General features: G+C 41.8%; 1 protein-coding gene across 4 annotated transcripts in view; it reads right to left on the reverse strand.

The window, feature by feature from the left end:
• SDK1 (sidekick cell adhesion molecule 1) overlaps positions 1-22,050 on the reverse strand; it is a 672,152-nt gene that overhangs the window by 63,613 nt on the left and 586,489 nt on the right. For 3 of the 4 annotated variants that reach the window (XM_050966275.1, XM_050966276.1, XM_050966274.1), the window contains 5 exons: positions 20,811-21,012; positions 15,901-16,004; positions 14,620-14,690; positions 7,815-7,950; positions 4,013-4,114 (listed from right to left, as the gene is read on the reverse strand). In XM_050966275.1, the coding sequence (XP_050822232.1) occupies positions 4,013-4,114; positions 7,815-7,950; positions 14,620-14,690; positions 15,901-16,004; positions 20,811-21,012 (615 nt within the window). Of the gene's footprint in view, positions 1-4,012; positions 4,115-6,116; positions 6,177-7,814; positions 7,951-14,619; positions 14,691-15,900; positions 16,005-20,810; positions 21,013-22,050 lie in introns of all 4 variants that reach the window. The other variant, XM_050966277.1, reaches the window with a different exon arrangement.

Here is a 22,050-nt window from a genome sequence, read left to right on the forward strand (position 1 = left end):
AGTAGCAGCTTTCCATTTTTCTGTCATTTGTGAGGAGCTGAATATGGTTCCCTAATGAGCAGGGCAGAGCTGTGGCTAGATCTAAAAGGCAACATTAGACCATTACAAGCATCTTCTAGTCCACCGAGAAGAGGAATCTGCTGGTTGGTGTGCTTGTCCCCTAGGAAAAAGCCGCTTGCATCTACCCTATTTCACTTTTCAAGTCAGGAGACAGAGTGTCACCAGTACTGCCCAGTCTTATCAACAATCATGTAACTCTCACAGAAATATTGTCATCTTCCTTCTTGCCCTGAACGCCAAGTGCATCACAATGGGTACCCAATGGCTAGAACCCTGGCCTGTGAGGAGATGGTGTCATAAACAGATAGCTAAGGGTTAACGTCTCTTTCACCTGGAAATAAGTATCTGAAGCACCTGACCAGAGGACCAATCAGGAAACAGGATTTTTTCAACTCTGGGTGGAGGGAACTTTGTGTATGAGTCCTTTGTTCTTTTTCTTCTGCCTGACTCTCTCTCTCAGCTATGAGAAGTATGTTTTTATTTCCTGCTTTCTAATCTTCTGTTTCCAAGTTGTGAGTACAAAGTTGGTTTTTTATTTTGTATTTACATGTCTATAGTTGCTGGAGTGCTTTAAATTGTATTCTTTTTAAATAAGGCTGTTTATTCAATATTCTTTTAAGCAATTGACCCTGTATTTGTCACCTTAATACAGAGAGACCATTTGTATATATTTTTCTTTCTTTTTTATATAAAGCTTTCTTTTAAGACCTGTTGGAGTTTTTCTTTAGTGAGGAACTCCAGGGAATTGAGTCTGCAGCTCACCAGGGAATTGGTGGGAGGAAGAATTCAGGGGGAAATCTGTGTGTGTTAGATTTACTAGCCTGACTTTGCATTCCCTCTGGGTGAAGAGGGAAGCGCTTTTGTTTCCAGGACTGGAATTAGAGAGGGTGGACTCCCTCTGCTTAGATTCATGGAGGTTGCTTCTGTGTATCTCTCCAGGAGCACGCGGAGGGGGGAAGGGAAAAGGTTTATTTCCCTTTGTTGTGAGACTCAAGGGATTTGGGAAGGTTTTTGGGGGGACCAGAGTGCCCCAAAAAACTCTAATTTTTTGGGTGGTGGCAGCTTACCAGGTCCAAGCTGGTAACTAAGCTTGGAGGTTTTCATGCTAACCCCCATATTTTGGATGCTAAGGTCCAAATCTGGGACTAGGTTATTGACAGATGGGTGTTGGGTAACGTTGATTAGTAGTGGTGGTGTAGGAGTCTGGTGTGCTGGGCATTCCTTCTTGTCTTGTTATAGTTGTGTTGTTACTGGGTTGCTTGATTTGATCTGGGGTAACCCACCGATCTCTATTTATTAGGGCATTTTAAAAAAAATGTTCAAGCATGCCCCGAGTACTGAAAAGCTGTATTATTGTAATACATAAAATCCAAACATATAGGAATAATTCAAATCTGAGAGAGGGAAGGGACAGATCTGCAGGTAAGTTGGTTCCACCATATGTAGAGGGTAAAAATTAAGGATAAATACTGAATGCAGACTGTTTGAACGGCACATCAATGAATGTGTAGAGGTAATTTGGCGCTGACTGTGCTCCATACTACACAAGACATAAAGATGAAAACAATGCCAGAAAATCTTAACTTTCTGAGAATAGTGGATTCTAAATTTAGAAATGACATATTCCCCCCAAATATATACATTACATCTTTCTCTATATGGCACCTTCCTTCCAGAAGAGCGGTATAAACTACAAAAGGACTCACTTTATTCACTACATACTGCAATCTGTGGGGTGGAATGCAACAGCCATTTAACAGCACTCATCAATAGACTATCTGGGGTACGCTGAACTGGTGTCGGTCTCCTTTTGTCTATGTGTGCACTACTGGTGATGGTATGATAATCACTATCTTTTAGTGGATTAGTGAGCTCCCACCCCAGTGTTGGTAACCCTCACTTTTTATTGTGTCATCTTTTTAAAATGGGTCTCCAGAGCCAAAACCAAATCAAAGACCCATCTCTTCCTGCTTAGTTGCCTTTGCTACTGCAGCTAGGAAGCCCTAAGAAATGCCAGTAAAACAAAACAATTTACATTTATACAGCACCTTTCATCCTAAAGGATTCCAAAATCACTTCAAAAACTTAAAACAACATACAAGCTATATAGAGGGAACACATCACTCCCTAAAGAAAAGCTGCCACCTCTGGGTTGAAACATGACAGCCACTTAACACTGCACTGTAACATCACACAACAGGTTGGAAAATCTGCAGGAAGATCCTCAATTCACAATTTCCACAGCATGGATCTGTATTGTCCCTAATTAGAATAAACTCCACAAGGCCTAACAAACCCAACGAACTGTGCTGCAGCTTGAGAAACCCCAGCCGTGGCTACATATGAAAGAAGGCCCTCCAGGTGCTTTGCTGTATTCATGAGCTCTTCATCCCCCTGCCACCCATGTGGGCTGCTAAGAGCAATATGTGATTGAGGGCTTTAAAGACATGTAGCAGCCTCCTATTGTTCCCCTTTTGGTATATTTCTGTGCGCGTGTATAAATACCTTGCAGAGATGAGCTATTAGTTATGAAAGGAAAATTGTTTTGAAGCCAGACATACTTGGCTCCATTTGGAGCTTCCTTTGCCATCTTTTGCAGGAAGAAGTTAGAACTCCAGCAAAATAACTAACTATCTCAACTATGTAAGTATCTCCAACTGGAACTGGAGAGCAGGGCCACCTCTGATTAATTGATGAAGTTTTATATAACAGTGAACATTACAACTATGTCTGAAATAAAAAAGATTGAACAGAGTTAATCATTTTTTTCTTAGTTCACAGAAATCTAGTATTTAATGTAACAATAAAAAAGCCATCTCTAGAGTTCCAACTCAAACCTTTAAATCTTAGATTTAAGAAAAAGAGTAAAAGTGAAATCAGATTGGTTCATATAGCTGATTGGGCAAGAGACCAAGTGGTGGTGGAATCCCATCTTACCTGAGCCTCTAATGGGAGAAGTCGCTATGGCAAATGGTACAGAAGTAATAGCTGAGGAAGCTCACAGCTACCCCAGTACCAGCCTCTTCCAGCTAGAGTCACGTGTAAAGAATGAAATAGTGACATGGGCTGTGGGGGAAGATGACAGTTACTCCAGTCCCATCCTCTCCCAGCAAGAATTACTGTGCGAGACAGGGTCCCTGTTTCATGAAGCATTCAAATGGTAAGTATTTGGTTATGAACATTGTAATGACTTGTGCCTCTTGACTCTCAGCCCTTTAGGATAGGGACTGTAAATTGACTGGCAAGTTGCACTTTGTAAAGCACAGTGCACATTTCTGTACTAGATCCATACAAAGTAATGCAAAGGTGCATGGCAAGACAGATAACAAGGTGCTGAGGGAGGGTCTGCAGCTGGTTAGATTAGAGGCAGAGGTAAAGAGTTTTCATTGTCTTGTGGGTGACTGGGAACTTCAGCTCCAGAGCTACCACTAAGCTGGAGACAATCCCTTCCATGGATTCAACTATTCAAGGTATGTTTGTGGGGGTGCATGCACAGAAAACATTGCCATGCAAGAGGGCTGTAAAATAAAAAAGGATCTACTTCCAATGTTTCTGTTTTATTACCCTCTTCCTTTCCCTTGTAGTTTTCCAAATCTCCACTTTTTACTTCTTTATATTGAGTCACCTTTTCCTCACACTTCCAGTTTCCCTTTCCCAGCTAATTTGGTAGAGATGTTAATCTTTTGGAAATTGCTCAAAGCATTTGTTCTCTTCTTTCTTCATGAGGCATTTTACTTTATTCTGGGTATTGCAGACGTGTTGGCTTCTGAACAGCAAATGACTATGGCACTCCGGTCCCAACCTCTGCCAGCAGGTGGTGCTGCAGAAAATTGCGTAGGAATCATAGCTATCTGGGGAATCTCTCAACTACCCCAGATCCTGTCTCAACCACCTGGAAAAGTGTGAAAAAACTCAGGTGCTATTTAAATCAATTCATTTTCCATTTGCTTACCTGCTTCACCAACAAACACTTCCACAGGTGCACTGGTAGGGCTCTCCCCAATGATGTTATATGCTGTTATTACAACTTCATATCTCTTGTATTTCTTCAGCTCTGGAAATTTAAATCAGCAGATTAAAAAAATGGGCACTTTTAACATCCCGCTTAAAACTCCCTCATCTCTTTATACCCAGAATTGTGTCTCTCACTTGATACAGTGCTAGACTGTTAGAAACAGTAAGCCACTGAAAAGTTAGTATTTACCAGGCTAGATCCATCTCTAATTCACACATCATCATTGTACTTCCATAAATATGAAAGGTGCCACATCTGCCCCAAGAAAGGACCTGACTTTCCTATTGCTTCTTCATTTTGCTGCTTCCATAAAAGGGATAATAGCTGGTGGGTGATTAGAGGGAGTGGGGGGAACATTGCTGGGCTATTCCACAGCTGCCATTACTCAGGGGGAAGCATGTGCATGGAGTGGACTCTGCACTGTGCGCCAAAAGTTCAAGATCTGGACTCATCCTGATGTCTGCTGGTGGGAGATGTCATAGCTGCAGGCCTTCCCCCAGCCTCAAAGAGTTTCACCTTGGTAACAATCAACAGCAGCATCATTACTGTTTGCAGCTGCTGAAGCGGGGTGCAGAGGGAGACTAATGGACAGAATTTGTAGTCCTATTCAAAGGGCTGCACAGAATTCTTTTTCTGGCAGCAATCACAGTTTGAACATTGAAATCTCCTTCCTTTCTAAGATCAGCTTCTTCTATGCTCCATTTGGCCACTGGGCAAACATTTCTTAGCTGACCCATAGGAAATACACTAACAGCTGGGGAAAGAGTGACAGCAGGGAGAAAAGAAGCTAGCAAAAACCATGGCATTAGGGAAATTAATAGACAAGGGAAAGACAAGAGGCAGACTAGAATCATGTAAATACCCTCACAGAGGGCTGGCTGCAGCTGCCCAGAATTTCAGGATTTGCATCTGAAAATGAAATAACCTACTCTACAGTAAAGTATTTATCACCTAACAGGCAAAAGTATCACAGCAAACATATACTGAAAGACAAGTCAATAGTATAATAAAACTGTACTTTAATCAGCACTGAGTTCATTCACACCGGTGTGTTTGTGGATATGGGTCTGAATTTCTCCCCTTGTCAATAACTTTTCCCCGTTGTCTGCGAATCACACCAAACCCCTAGCTCTGTGGCTCCCGGCAGGCCATCAGTTCAGTAAAGGTTCAATGAATCTGATCACAGGGGTCCTTCTACTTTCAGCTTCACACAAGTATTTACAAGTGTTCTGCATACATCTCCGAGTCAGAGTCCAGCATCTCTGACTTGTTTCAGATACACAGTAGATGATTTTTTGGATACATCACTAAGGCTTTGCCAGCCTATAAATAAAACATTGATATACCATAGGAAACAGCCATCTTGATAGGAATTGCAGCACTTCAGCTCGCACAGAGGAACTTTTATTGCTCTTGTTGTTAAAAAATCATGAGAAAGGTTTCAGTGCCAGGAAAACAGAACATATGCAAGTTCAGGCATCCGAATGCGTGTGGGGCTAGAGCTTCACTTCTTCTCCCCTCTAACAATCTGTAACTTACAAGCCTGGGGCCAAACCTGCCTAGTGAACCATCACCACCAGAAAGCAACTTGCTTTTTAACTCCGTCGAACCCTGTTTTATTCATTTCCAACTGAACACACCTCCGAGCTGCATAGAAATTCTCTGGGCCCTTTCTAAATTAGCCCTCTACTTGTGGGAGAGCCTCAGCATCCCAGTGTTCCAATCAAAGGACAAATGATGTGATTCAGCTAAACTCAGATGGACTGTGAAATATGAGGCGAACAAACTCAGAATTCATTTAGCATCAGAAATACTGAGATGTTAGAGTCAATAATGCTTCACTTTCCCAGCAGCCTTACTTTTAAACTGTTACCTACTTGCATCATCAAAGTCTTGATGTATTGCAAAGAAGCATTTAAAGAAAAAGAAGCAGAGTCATTAATCTGAGTTGGTTTCTGCATGATTCAGTGAAGAGAACCAAAGAAGTTTGCCCATAGTGTATTCCCAACCATTACAAAAAGCCAAGGCAGCGTGCACTTACGTGTTAATTCATATGTCGTTAATGCAGATGGGCTATTCACTGTCTGGAAGCTGCTTTGGGCTATTCGGAGTAAGCAAAGCAGAAAGCTTGTTACAGTGCAGGGAAACAGTTATTGCAAATGATGTACAGCAGAGACAGAGGGAAATGATGCAGCACACACATACACAGTTTGAGCTTTAGGACTGTACCTTGAAGGGCAATAAAATTCCATCACTCTCTCGTAATACATCAAAAGCATCTCACTCACAAGGGGCTGTTGCATTTCATCACCACAGAGAGAATCACACAAATATACAGCACAGGGAAATGTACTGATTCCTTAGATTAAATAGAACAAATGAGTTTAAGGGAGGCAAATTCTATGGGGAAAACTCCCAACACTGCACTGAATTGTTAGTTCTCAGCATACCAAAGCTTAAATGTGGAGCATCACAGGATAAAGTCCCCAAATGTGGGACATAAAACAGCTAACGCTTAAAATGATGTGGGATTTATTTCTTTAAAACATAAACTAAGTTTCCCCAAGTTTCATTTTCATGGCATTTACAGTAAAAATAAACTGTATAAAAACAGCAGGTCACTGTGGAAGAGCGGTATGCCTGGGTACAAATATCACTGTATTGCTTTAAGAGAAGAGGGAATTTTCTTTGAAAATCTCTCTCTCTCTGACTTCCCTGAAAAAGCACAGTGAGGTGATTTATACTACAGCACTATTAGAAAATCAGCTATCGAACCTTTAGGGTCACATTCTGCCCTGATTTACATTATGTACAATCCCATTGTAAATGAGGACAGAATTTGATGCATAAGCTATTTTAAAGAAAATCTACTCTCTATAGATATCCTCATAATAGCGTCCATAGGAGACAGGGTTCTTCCAGTACTGAGAAATGCTGCAAGACATTATCACATCATGGAAACCCTGCAGGGCCAGATTGTGCCACCCTTACTCACAGTGAGTAGCAGAAGCTTATCCATCACAATGACATCTTATTGCTAGTCCAAATCTTTCAGGCTACTGAGCCATCACGTGGTCCTCCTCTCCCAGCTGATTCTTATGCCTTATTCTTTCCTCCTACTTTCCTTCTTCTGTTTAAATCTCCTCTTCATTTTTCTCTTACTCTTCTCCTTCACCGTATTCTTTCCATCAATAAAATGTTTACTGACTATTGTTAACCTATACACCAATGAGACTCTTGCTTTTTAATTTATTTATTTTATTTCCTTTCCATTTCTTCCCTAAATAATGACAAACACTTAGAAACTTTAACTATTCGCATCAGCTGTTTTGGTCAGACTGGAAAAAAAACCCCAACACCTTTTATTGAAATAATACATTTTCCAAAATGCATCTGCTACCTTTTGTGTATGAAGCCAGAACATAGTGTACCACAGTAACCACCAGATGGAAATAGGAGAAAGCAGGAAATCAGAGTATGCATGGAGGGAGGAGAAACAAAGAGGAAGAGAGAATGCCACTTCAAGCATGCTCACATGGATTGGAGAGTGCCATTAAATATAATGCAGATTAGACCATAGTTAATAGCATCTTTGAGCATCTCTGCCCTATGTACTTAAGTGCTAAATAATTTAGCACCTGCAGCACATATTTACATCCTTTCCACTGAGTAATGAGGAGTGCGGGCTCTGATGGAATGGTGGAGTATCAGCTTGTAATACAGCAGTGCGGCTACTCACGTGTAAGCTCAGCTCGTAAAGCTGAAGGGATTTTAATAGTCTTGGACTCTGTTCCAGGCCCAGTTTCATACTCCAGCTCCCGGTAATAAATCCGATACCCCAACAGCAAGCCATTCAGACTCTCAGCCTTTGGTGGCTATAAGAAGTTCACATTAGGACTGTGCTTGGTAAGAAGTTCAATGCAACAAACATCACACAGTTTAAGACACTGGTTTAGACAGTGTCATCCAGAGTCTGGGTTCTGTGCAACAGGGACTCAGACTTCTTTGGTGAAAACAGATTCATCAACAATGCAAGAGCAAAACATTCATGGAATTTACAAAACATTTAAAGGTATCATTGTTATTTTAACTTGAGACAGTAATTAAGAAATGCTTTTGGATTTAGTAGTCCACGGATTATTTGATTCACAAGAACATGAGCTTCCTACATCCTGAATGCACAAGATCCTGTGTGTGACACATTGTCTGGACAAACCCATGGCAAAAAACACAGACGTGGCTACATGTTGCCTGCCACAAAAACAGCAGAAAAGGAAGCCAATTTTTCAGACATTTAGCAGCAGAAGAGGAATTCAAATTTTTGCAACAGCATTACTATTAAAGAGCAATTCTCTCCCTGTTGTTCTCCTTGAGGACAACTTCCTGGATTCAGCATGGTTGGAGATGAGGAGTCACTGATGAGAAGCAGAATAAGGATCAGTAGTTTTAACTAATTAGGTGAAAAACAGGTATTTTAGTAATGGCCTTATTCCATATGAGGTACTGCCACTTGTTTACACGTGGCTAATGAGGAACACTCATCCCTCAAAACACATGGGTCTGTCTAAAACAAAGAAACACACAAGTCATGAGAATAACTGCAATTTAGGAAGTGAAGGATGGTTACGGTCTCTCCCTTTTTGTGCCATGAGTATAAGTCTCACCTATAACACTCCTTCAGACTATGTTTCTTTTTCCCCAAGGAGTCTTGCACATAATAAATTGAGACCCCCAGGATTCTGCTCTTTCCACTCAGTCCAAGACTCCTGCTTCAAAGAATCTTCTTTCTGGCTGAGGAGGAGTGAATGGAGCCCAGCATTGCTGTTCTCATATCAGCAAGGTACTCCCTTTGGATACTGGGCTAAGTTGAAGAACAAGACATTTAACTTGTGAACTAAATATGGATCTCTGGAATCACAGTTCAGAGCTATATACTAATTACATAGGGCCACCAGGCTGGCCATCCATACACTTGTTATTTCTCTAGAACATACTCTGCCACTCAATAGGACTTATACCTCAGCAGAGGAATGCTACTGCAGTCCCCTAGGTCCTTCTCCAACTAGAGAATAAAAAAAGGCTAAGAAATCCATTATACTGAGAGGAGAGTTTTTATCTGAGCGACTTACTTAGATATAGACGGGATATGGAAGTCATGATGGTTTGGAAAAAAAAAAGTGTTTTTTTTTCAGGAGCTTACTATAGTTTTAATGTGGTTGAGAAGAAAAGTGACCTTGAGCCATTATTTTCTAAAGCTCCCTGCTCTCAAATTTAAGTAGCAAGGAACTGAAAGGGTAAATGATAATGCCTGTAGTTATAATGATCTTGCTTTTAAATTCCAGAAAGATCTCCATGTACTTTGGAAACTTTACACAGAAATAACTTTGTCCATCACTGAAACAGTAACTACTGGGGTGAAATGCAGTGACAATACCAGGTAACACGTGGTGTAATTTTGAAGAAGAAAGTGAAAACCAATAATTCAACCATTTAAAACACGGAAAGAGGCAAGTACTGGGAAATTTAAAGAAGAATTTGGCAACAGTCTAGCACACTGCTATGAAAAAAAAAAGAAAAAGAAAAAGAAAAAAAGAACAGAACACCTCCTGCTCCATACCATCACCAACAAAAAGACATCCACCAGAACTGACTGTACTACAGAAAAAGAATGCCTCTGCATTAGAGCAAAAAGTATTTTGGCGAGGGTTTGGTGCATAACTTAAGGCTAAGGGAAAAGGGAATTGCTTACCTGTGCAGTAACAGACATTCTTCAAGATGTGCAGACCACAAACATATTCCACAGCTAGTGACTGCACCACACCAGTGTGCATGTGTTGAAGAACTTTCTAGTTAGCAGTGCCAGGAGGGGCAGCACATACATCCTTCATTTCCTCAGGTGCCTGCGTGAGAGTATAAGGGGTGGACCTGCCCCCCTACATCAGTTGTTCCACAGCTTTCAGAGCCCCTGGCCTGTGGAGTCTGCAGTAGCATGAGTGGAGAGTGGGTCATGGAATATGTATACGGACTACATATCTTGAAGAAGATTCATTACTGTACAGATAATTAATAGATAAGGAATCATTTTCTGTATCGAGTGATAGTCCTTATCACATTCCATAGCTGGTGACCCCTAAGCAGTAGAACTTCCTGAAGGCAGGTACAAGGCATTCACATGCAGAGTGACTGCAGTAGCATCCTGCCAAACCTAGCATCATCCCTGGTCACTTGCACTTTGTGAACATATGAAGAAAAGACCAACTTACTGCTCTGCGGATGTCTCTGCGGGGCATGCACACTAAAGAGGTCACCAATGTTGCCTGTGCCCTTGTCCAATGTGCTCATTCTCTGCCAGGAAGAGGTGCCCCTGCCAGTCTATAACATGATCTGATGCACTTGTCTATCCATCTGAATAGACGGACACAACTTGTCCCCTAGCTCTCTCCCCATAAGCCACAGAAAGCCTGGGGAATTTTATGAGGAGGCTAGTCCTGTCAAAGTAGAATAGCAAGGCTCTTTCTTACATCCAACATATGCAGCTTCGTTTTAATTAGTAAGAAGTGTCATACAGCACTTCAAATAACATGAAAGACTTTGTTTATGAACAAATACTTTACTGTACCATTTCCTATATAATGTAAAAAAGGGTAAACACTATTGAGCAAGAGGGACACTAATGCTCCACGTTATGTTATACATCTAATTAAAGGATATTTCTTTAATTCCACATGAATCCGTTGACAACCAACTTGTATTTATGCTTTCATGTTTTCCCCAGTCCTTTCCTCCTTCAAATCTAGCACAAATACTCAGAAGATAAATGGCCCAGGATGTTTTTCTCTCTTTGCCATGAAAATGATGATTCTTCCTTGAAAAGGATACTTTGCTGAAAGGTCAGGTCTTTCTACTTCTATCTGTCTTTCATAGGTAAACCTCTGCTTTTGATATAATGGATTATTTAGGATTTTTATTTATCTGGAGAAAGGCCCAAGTGATCTGCTGAGGTAGGTAAAGTGATTATGAGTGCTTGCCTGGATAGTGTGCAGCAGTAATAAGAACAATTTGTTTACATCATGTGAGTTACAGAAACTCTTGTGTCTAAGGGCTTGGCTACACTCGGAACTTCAAAGTTCAGCTCCTCATCAGGATTAACTGCTCCCAGCGCTGCGGCACTGTTTACACTGGCGCTTTACAGCGTTGGAGCTTGCAGCACTCGGGGGGTGTTTTTTTCACACCCCTGAGCGAGAAAGTTGCAGCGCTGTAAAGTGCCAGTGTAGCCAAGCCGTAAGATGGAAGTAAAGTGATACACAATCTTGAATTTAACAGTAACATCATCTAGAACTTTTAAAACCAATCTTAGATTATTATTATAACTAGCTTTTGATGGAAAGCACTTGTTTTCTACCAGTTACATTTAAAAATAATGGACTGACTGGACCAAAGAAATGCGGTTGATCTAATCTACCTGGATTTCAGTAAGGCATTTGATACAATTCCACATGGGAAATTATTAGTTAAATTGGTGAAGATGGGAATTAATATCAGAACTGAAAAGTGGATAAGGAACTGGTTAAAAGGGAGACTACAATGGTTCATACTGAAAGACTGGAGGGAGGTTACTAGTGGAGTTCCTCAAGGATTAGTCTTGGGACCAATCTTATTTAACAGTTTTATTCCTGACCTTGACACAAAAAGTGAGTGTGTGCTAATTAAAATTTTCAGATGACACAAAGTTTGGAGATATTGCTGATACAGAGGAGGATCAGATTATCATACTAGAAGATCTGGATGACCTTGTAAACTGGAGTAATAGAAATGGGATGAAATTGAATAGTGCAAAGTGCAAGGTCATGTATTTAGGGATAAACAACAAGAATTTTTGCTACAAACTAGGGGCTTATTGGTTGGAAGCAAAAGAGGAGGAGGAGGAGGAAGACCAGGGTGCATTGGTTGCTCACAGGATGACTTGAGCCATCAATGTGATGTGGCTGTGAAAAAGGCTAATGCAGTTCTAGGATGCATCAGGCGAGGTATTTCCAGTAGATGCAGAAATGTGTCAGTACCATTATACAAGGCACTGGTGAGACCTTATCCGGAATACTGTGTTCAATTCTGGTCTCTCATGTCTAAGAAAGATGAATCAAGCTGGAACAGGTGCAGAGAAGGGCTAGTAGGATAATCCAAGGAATGGAAAACCTACCTTATGAGAGGAGACACAAAGTGCTTTGCTTGTTTAGCCTAACCAAGAGAAGGCTCTGGGGGATATGATTGCTCTCCATAAATACATCAGAGGCATAAATACCAGGAAGGGAGAGGAGTTATTTAAGTTAGGTGCCAATGTGGACGCGAGAACAAATGGATATAAATAGGCCAACAAGTTTAGGTTTGAAATTCGGCGATGGTTTCTAACCACCAGAGGAGTGAAGTTCTGGAACAGCCTTCCAAGGGGAGCAGTGAGGGTAAAAAACCTAACTGGCTTCAAGACTGAACTTGATACATTTATGGAGGGGAGGGTATGATGGGATTGCCTACGATAGTATTTGGCCTATCGGCGACTGCTAGCAGAAAAAATACCTAATGGCCAGAGATGGGACACTAGACGGGAAGAGCTCTGAGTTACTACAGAGAATTCTTTCCAAGGTATCGGCCTGGTGGGTCTTGCCCACATGCTCAGGGAGTAACTGACTGCCATATTTGGGGTTGGGAAGGAATTTTCCCTAGGGTCAGATTGGCAGAGACACTGGGTGGTTTTCACCTTCCTTTGCAGCATAGGGCACAGGTCACTTGCAGGTTTAAACTAACGTAAATAGTGAATTTGCTGTAACTTGAAGTCTTTAAACCATGATTTGAGGACTTCAGTAACTCAGCCAGAGGTTAGGGGTCTATTACAGGAGTGGGTGAGTGAGGTTCTGTGGCCTGCAGTGTGCAGGAGGTCAGACCAGATGATCACACTGGTCCCTTTTGACCTTAAAGTCTACGAGTCTATAAGTGGATTCAAATACAGATAGTGCATTTGGATTTTATTTTGTGAGTTATTAACAAAATTTAAAGTTAAAAATTCAGCTCTGCTTAGGACTCTACAGTCTCTTTCCCCTCCTCCCCATTTAGACTGTTTTCAGGTTTACATTATTCTTTAACACAGATGCAGAAAGCCCTGTTAGCTGCTGGCTACTGTGGGATATGAGATTTTTATTTATTTGAAAAATAAAGTACAGTTGAATCACCATGATCCCATATAAGATATGTCGTAATGACAAGTAATTACCTGCAAGTCCCTTGACATGGCTCTGGCACAACTATCCCATTTCATTTTCATGAAAAATAAAGCATCCAGTTACCTAAACCACCTATTTCACATTAATTACCCCCCTCTTTCCCCCATAATCAGTCAATTGGACAATTTTTTTTATTGCACACTATATTTCACATTCCGTTTGTCCTTGCAAAGGACTACATTGATTTGGAGGTGGGGCAATTGATTAATACCTATAATAGCCTCATTGGTAAAGTTGTTCAATATGTCTTCCATTTGTCAACATGCAGTGAAAGTGAGAGAGTTACAACGTGTGTTGCTGCATGAACATGTGCTCGCTACTTATTTGAACAACCAGACACACCTTCTAAGTACTGTTGCACGGCAATAAACAGGCCCTCACACATAAAAGAAAATTCTCCTAACCTGCAGGAAGCCCGGTCTACACTGTAAACAGTATGTTTTCTGCTAGAATGCAACCTGTCAAAGATGCACTTCTTATTTGGGCAGAAGTCTTTCTTAGGCTTAGGGGTGGGACAGAATTTCTGGAACAGGTCACAGATACCTTGTGTTAACCCATTGGGTTTTCTGTATTAATGCTCACTAGCAAGAGGAAGTCTTGGGTAATAGCACGCAAAGAGTTTCAGGAAATCTACATAGCCCCAGGCCAGACTGAAAAGATAGGAATAGAAACTGAAAATGCATATATTTCTAAAGCAGATATGTCCTGGTTACTCTCAGCATCCATTATTCTGGAGAAACTTCCATTCTTTAGACCTCAAAAAGAAAGAGCCCAAGTGTACGTGGAATTCCTTGGAGGGCTGAATGTCGTCTCAGACACAGCACATTTGCCTGTTTTATCAACTGAAGGAGATTATATGCAATCTGAACTGAATGAGATTTTTGTTCCTTGATCCTTACCAACTCTGACAATGACTCTGCTGTGTATTGTACAGGCAAACTGTGATACCTAGTAATATCAGCAAGATGACAGTACTACTTGTAAGAGAAACATTCTCAGGCATCTGTAGAAACCCCTTTATGTCTCCTGTCTCCCTCAAGGTGCGTAACTACCCAGTCCCTCTTAGACTAAAAGCCAGGAACCAGAAATTTACATCTTTCATCATAACATATAACTGGATCAGAGGCAGGGAACTAGGCTGCAGTCTTTCCAGTGTGCTTTAATACTCGCTTTGCAGAGACGTTATTCATTGCACTGTCCCATTAGGCGAACAAGGTTCATCAATCTGAGGTCACTATAGAAATGTTCTAGTAATTTTTATATTTTACCTACCTGCCACTGAACGAGGACGGAGGAGGTAGTGTGGGGAGTTACTGACACAGAACGTGGAGGTTCACCTGGAACTAAACAAAACCCAAAACATAATAAAAGGCTATAATAGTGTGGCAAAACAGAAAACCTACTCCATCAACCCCTTCTTCCTTCACTACTGATCTTTCTGTCCCAGCTTCAGTGTTACGTTGCTCAATGGAAAGAGAGTGGACAAGAGTACTCCTATGCATGGGCAGTTACCTCCCATACCTCCCCTCTGTTTAGGCCAGTGGTTCTCAAACTAGGGCTGCTGTTTGTTCAGGGAAAGCCCCGGCAAGCCAGGCTGGGCCGAGCCGATTTGTTTACCTGCCGCGCCCGCAGGTTCAGCTGATTGCTGCTCCCACTGGCCGCAGTTCACTGCTCCTGGCCAATGGGGGCTGCAGGAAGGCCACAGGCTTAGGGATGTGCTGGCCGCCCTTCCTGCAGTCCCCACTGGCCTGGAGTGGCGAACCATGGCCAGTGGGAGCCACGATTGACCAAACCTGTGGACACGGCAGGTAAACAAATCAGCCTGGCCTGCCAGGGGCTTTCCCTGAACAAGCAGCGGTCCTAGTTTGAGAACCACTGGTCAAAGCTACCTATCTTAACACCCAGTATGTGTCAGCTCAGGAATAAAGAAGGAAAAGCTTATCAGGAGCTCACAGCTCTCCACAGTGTAATGCACTAGGTTTGCTCAACAGAATAAACTATTACAGTTTGCTAAAGAAGTGAGAATCTTTTTCAGTTTTTACCCATTTGCTTGTAAGGAGGCCAAAGTGTTCTGGATTCCCTGTAACTAAACTCAAAGTAAATTAAACACACCTTAGCCATTGGGACGGACTGCAGCCTAATGTGGATCATGAGTGAAAACAATTGAAGACATTTCTTCAAATATATGCACAGCTCCACATTTACTTTTAATGATCCCTTGTAAATTATTCAATTTCTGCAAAGATAATGGTTGGCACAGAGTTTGGAAACCAACGAAACAGAGTTTAATTCCATTTGGAAACTATTGAAAACACGGTTCATTTTCAGAGGGCACACCAGGACACTTAAAGCTGCCTGTTATTAGTTCAGCTCTTTGCCACCCATATCAATTGTTTGTGAACAGAACTGTGTTTAACTGGGTGGGTACCACTGTCTAAGGCATACAAAGGAATTAAATCCACTGGAAAGTGTGATCTAGAGGTTATAGTGAGCTCTACCCAGGCCCCAACCCATGCCAAGGGCAGGCTCATATTCCCGCTCCATGACTCTTACCATCCTGCAGAGTGGTGACTGCTTCTGTCTCAGGACTGAAGTCACTATCCCCAATATCATTGGTTGCTTTCAGGCGCAGCTTATAAGAGGTAAATGGGTTCAGCCTGTAAAACATAATAATGAGGATGAGGGATGAATTCTCTTCACAAGCTGTCTGAGACCAAACGTCTTACAAAGAACCTGCTCAAAGGCAAATGAAATTATTAGAGTAGTTCATCTCCTCTTAAGACTCCTCCCTTTCTATCTGGCCTTGTCCTTCTTCCTAGTAGCACTGGATTTGCTCAAACTCTCAACTGTTCTCATCACCTTCTCGAATATCGACTGGACAGAGCTCTTAAAGACAGGCATTCTGTGCTCTTGATGGTCTACAGAATAGCCATAGCTATGATTGACAGACAGATCTATGGCAGCTTTTGGTTCTAGAAAAGGGAGGGCATATTAATAATAATAATAATAATAATAATAATAATAATAATAGAATTCAGCATTTATATTAGTGTTTCAGAGCTTCACAGTGCTAGTCACATTTTACCTAATATATCCTCACAACACACCTGTGGAGCAGCTAGAGATTATCATTGTCATTTTACAAGCAGGGAAACTGAGCTAAAGAGAGGTTAGATGATTTGCCGAGAGCCACCTAGCGAGTCAACAGCACAGCTGGCATTAACTCTGAGGCCACCAGTCTCCCAGTTAATTCTTTAGATCATGCTGCAAGATTGCATGTTTCATTCCTATTCAATTTCAAGCTAATGCCATTCCCTGAATTATTTGGTACAGACAGTGGCTGCAGATTCTCTGCAACTCTTCTGTATATGCATGGCTTTAAGATATGCAAGAGCAACTTCCAACTGATATAACCTTATCAAAGCTTCTTCCAGCTTTTCTTTTGAATCACCTTCAAGAGCTTCAATTTCAGAGCTACAAGTTATGGGGAGTTTAGTTAATTAATTGGAAGTATCTGTCCACCAGCCAGCAGATGCAATTGTGACTACAGAGCCAAAAAAAAACAATTGGGAAGGAATGTGTAAAGGGGGTGAGCAGTCCCTCTGCACTCCTTTGCATCCCAGTGTGGTGTTGCAGGTGTGTCCCACCTTAATTTCCCGATTGGGCAGCAAAAGGTTTGCTTTATCAGCTCAGGGCAAGGAGAACCCAACACACATTAACAAAAGAGCATGTCCCTTTTATAAAAAGGCTTCAGGACGGGAGCAATTACAACAAATTTCATAAGGTCCTCACTACTGGATCCTGATTCAGAGCTCCCAAAACTTGAAGTCCATAACACCAACCCTCCGAGTCTCATAAGGCTGGTCTGCTGGAGCCTGAGAAAACCCTCATGCCGCCTGCATGGCTTCTACTCCCCAGCTGAGCCTCGTCTTCTGATTTATAAAGCCCAGCCCTAGGGCAGGGCCTCCTTCATTACACTCTAGGCTGTCCCAGCTGCAGGCTCCAGTCTTTTCTTTAGAGGAGCAGCACATTCTTTCACAGGATGATTAACCATTGAGGGATGGACATTGTCTAGTGGCACACAAAATATTGCTTTTCTGGATTCCCCCAGGAAAATGCTTTTAGCAAGGTGGAGAAGAAATGTTGTCCTTAGTTCTACCCTATTAGAAAACTGACACTCTCCTTCAGCAACTGAAATGGTCTTTTTTGAAACACAAATCTTTGGTTTTCAATAATGATAATGTCAATTCCAAAATACATAGCTGGTCTCCTTGATTTCAGGAAAGACGCCGGGCATAATTCAGACCTGATGTAACTCCACTGAGGACAATGTATCAGGTCTGCATTTGTCCTACAATCTTCAAGTTTTATTTTTCCTGCACAATTAGACAAAGGGTAGTAACAATTTGTTTATGCCCCTGGGCACATGACTAAGTAAATGCTCCTGCTATGCACCAGAAGCCACTGTTTGATATTTTTTTTTCACAGGCAATACAAATCTACATCTTAACTTCTTGGACACCATATTCTCAGCATGCCAATGGCCTTTTAGATACAGCCTTACTTACACTGGCAGGTCAGTGGGGGAATAGGACTGCAACATGAATAACTTCTTATAGGCTCTCAATGACTTCAGTAGAACTTTAAAAGAACTTTAATTCCAGCATATCAGGTATGTCAACACTTTGAGCTCTGAGTGTGATTCCCAGCTTGAGGAATCAGATTCACGCTAGAAATAGACTGCTAAAAATAGAATGTCGGCACATCAGCATGAGTGCCAGGAAGGGCTAGCTACCCCAACTGCCTGCCTGTCCAAGACACTAACCATGTACTCAGGTAGCCAGCCCCTCCCACTGGTTGCGCTGCCACAGCTACATTCTATTTTTAGCCCACTAGCCCTGATCAAGCTAGTGTGAGTGTCTTCCCTTGTGCTGAGAATCCAGCCCAGTTTGAAGTGTAGAGATACCCACCATCTCTCAGGAGCTAATTAAGGCTGGATAACACAGTTTAAACACTCTGATGTAATCTATTCATTTCAGTATGGAAAATACAGATAAAATGGCCCTCATTTCCTCTGAAAACAAGACAAGAGCTCCCACAGAAATAATCACATTGCATTGATGAGATGAATTTTAACATAAGCCTCTATTGAAAGTTCTGTAACTATTTGCATTTTCCAGAGCACTGGAGTCAGAGGGCTGGAAAAGATGACCTACAAGGAGAAACATTATGTTAAGCTGACTGGTCTGTAATTCCCTGGGTTCCCCTTATTTCCCTTTGTATAGATGGGCACTATACTTGCCCTTTTCCAGGCCTCTGGAATCTCTCCCGTCTTCCATGACAGCGATTACCTTCTAAAGGTCATGGAAGGTGGGAGAGATTCCAGAGGACTGTAAAAGGGCTAATATAGTGCCAATCTATAGAAGTGGAAATAAGGATAACCCAGGGAATTACAGACCAGTCATCTTAACTTCAATACCTGGAAAGATAATGAAGCAAATAGTTAAACAATCAATTTGCAAACACCGAGAAGATAATTAGGTGATAAGTATCAGAGGGGTAGCCGTGTTAGTCTGGATCTGTAAAAGCAGCAAAGAATCCTGTGGCATCTTATAGACTAACAGACGTTTTGGAGCATGAGCTTTCGTGGGTGAATACCCACTTCTTCAGATGCATCAGGTGATAAGTAACTGTCAGCAAGGATTTGTCAAGAACAAATTGTGTCAAAGCAACCTAATAGCTTTCTTTTACAGGGTAACAAGCCTTGTGGATGCGGGGAAGTGGTAGATGTGGTATATCTTGACTTTAGTAAGTCTTTTAATACTGTCTCCTATGACCTTCTCATAAACAAAGTAAGGAAATACAACCTGGATGGAGCTACTATAGGGTTCCCAGAGAGTAATTATCAATGGCTCACAGTCAAGCTGGAAGGGCATATCGTGGGGATCAGTTCTGGATTCAGTCCTGCTCAATATCTTCATCAGTGATTTAGATAATGGCATAGAGAGTATAGTTATAAAATTTGCAGACAATATCAAGCTGGGAGGGGTTGCCAGTGCTTTGGAGGATAGGATTAAATTCAAAATGATTTGGACAAACTGGAGAACTGGTGTGAAGTAAATGCAAAGTACTCCACTTAGGAAAGAACAGTCAGTTGCACACATACAAAATGGGATATGACTGCCTAGGAAGGAATACTGTGGGAAGGGATCTGGAGGTCATAGTAGATGACAAGCTACATACGGGTCAACAGTGTAACACTGTTGCAAAAAAGGCAAACATCATTGTGGGATGTATTAGCAGGAGTGCTGTAAGCAAGACACAAGAAATAATTCTCCCATTGTACACCACACTAATACAGCCTCATCTGAAGTATTGTGTCCAGTTCTGCACCACATTTCAGGAAAGATGTGGACAAACTGGAGAAAGTCCAGAGAAGAGCAACAAAAATAACTAGAGGTCTAGAAAACTTGATCTATGAGGAAAGATTGAAAAAATTGGGTTTGTTTAGTCTGGAGAAGATAACAGTTTTCACGTTTATAAAAGGCTGTTGCAAGGATTGAGGTAAAAATCGTCCTCCTTAATCTCTGAGGATAGGACAAAAAGCAATGAGCTTGAATTGCAGCAACAGAACATAAGAACATGAGAACGGCTATACTGGATCAGACCAAAGGTCCATCTAGCCCAGTATCCTGTCTACTGACAGTGGCCATTGCCATGTGCCCCAGAGGGAGTGAACCTAACAGGCAATGATCAAGTGATCTCTCTCCTGCCATCCATCTCCACCATTTGACAGACAGAGTTTAGGGACACCATTCCTTACTCCATCCTGGCTAACAGCCATTAATGGATTTAACCTCCATGAATGTATCCAGTTCTCTTTCAAACGCTGTTATAGTCCTAGCTTCCACAACCTCCTCAGGTAAGGAGTTCCACAAGTTCCAACAGCCATTTAGGTTGGACATTAGGAAAAACTTCGTAACTATCAGGGTGGTTAAGCACTGGAATAAATTGCCCAGAGAGATTGTGGAAACTGCATCATTGGAGATTTTTAAGAGCAGGTTAGACAAACACCTGTCAGGAATAGTCTGTCTAATACTTAGTTATACCACGAGTGCAGGAGACTGGACTAGATAGACTCTCAAGGTCTCTCTCTCAGTCCCACAATTCTATGATTCTATGGTCTAGTATACTAAACATTGGGGGAGGAGCCTAGAAATGGTTAACTCTGAATTAGATTTGAATCAACTCTGAATTAGATTCGTGGGACGTCCTTAGGCAAGTTACTAAACCTGTGTATCTCAGCTTTGCCACCTCTATAGCAGGGATAGTGACCATTACCAGCCTTGCAGAAGGGTTGCGAGGTTTCATTATCTAATGTTTGCATAGTGCTTTGAAATTATAAAATATTTGGAATGGTATGTGTATTGCACTTTCTATGACACTCTGATGTTATGTAATACCTCTCAATAACACAGGACGTCGCCTCATGACTGATGGATGAGGAATAGGTTTTCCATTCTCCATTTGGAAGTTCCCGCACTTGCACAGTGAAATACCGTATTGGTGAAGATCCATCACTACCAGGAACCCATTGTAACTGCAGGCTCTGTGATGACACCTCAGACTGGGGTATCCTCAGCTCTCTGGGAGGTGTTGGCCGCTCTGCAATTACACAAACAATGGGTATTACTATGGGAAGAAACTCAAGCTAAACAAATGTAGAGATGCTCATGGAACTTCCCAGATGCAATGCAACAGATTACTAAGTTGCTGCTTTTAAATTTGCTGTATGAAACCGTGAAGAAGACATTCTGTACCATATCTCAAGTTTCAGTTGCAAAGAGGAGTGTTAGGAATGATCCTTGTCTCTCTAGGAAATAAAAAAAAAGACACCGCTGCTTGGCCATGCCCTCAAATAGCCAGATCTTGTAATCAATACATTTTATATCTCTAGAGACCAGAGAACACCTGTACCCTCTACACACACCTCCTTGGACAAAGAGCTGCTCCCTTGCCCCAGCATACATTGGAGGAGGGTATGCGTCTGGGTGCGCCGTGTGGTGGTCAAATTTCACTATTTCACTGATCCCTTTTGGGCTAGCAGCAGAAGTAAAGGAGGCCATATTGTTACTCTAACTTTCACTTGAGCCAGCTGATGGAAGATCTAGAAACCACATCCATCTTCCTGTGGCTACTGTTGTCCACGATGTCAGAGCACAGCTTGTCGGAGTGGAGAATTTGAGCCTAAGTGCCTCATTCAGCTCACTGGTCAGACCCTCCCTGCCTTCTTCCTTCACACTTATTGACCTTGAGCCTGCAGAGGCAAGACAGCTAGTCCCAGCGCAGATGGGGAACTCTCCAGAGCAATTAATGGTTAATATCTTTCATATGAAGTGAAGAATGGGAATGCAGGTGCTGCAAAAGCCAGTACCTAATGGTTTGAATATAGATCTCCTCTCCCTTGTCAGTGTATCTGCTCACCCCATTGATTTCAATAGAGAAACTCAACAGAGTGAGAAATAATTGTTTAATTGTTTATCATGAAGTTTATTGATTCTGATTAAAATGTGTGGCATGTAATAAAGCAGGAATTGATTGGTGACATCACAGTGACTTGTCTTCAAGAAGGGATATGATTCAATTTAATCAGCACTTGTTTCCATAAACACATACCTCTCACTGCATTATTCTCCTAGCCTT

This window comes from Gopherus flavomarginatus, chromosome 9 (genome assembly GCF_025201925.1).
Source record: "Gopherus flavomarginatus isolate rGopFla2 chromosome 9, rGopFla2.mat.asm, whole genome shotgun sequence".
NCBI classification, from domain to species: domain Eukaryota; kingdom Metazoa; phylum Chordata; order Testudines; family Testudinidae; genus Gopherus; species Gopherus flavomarginatus.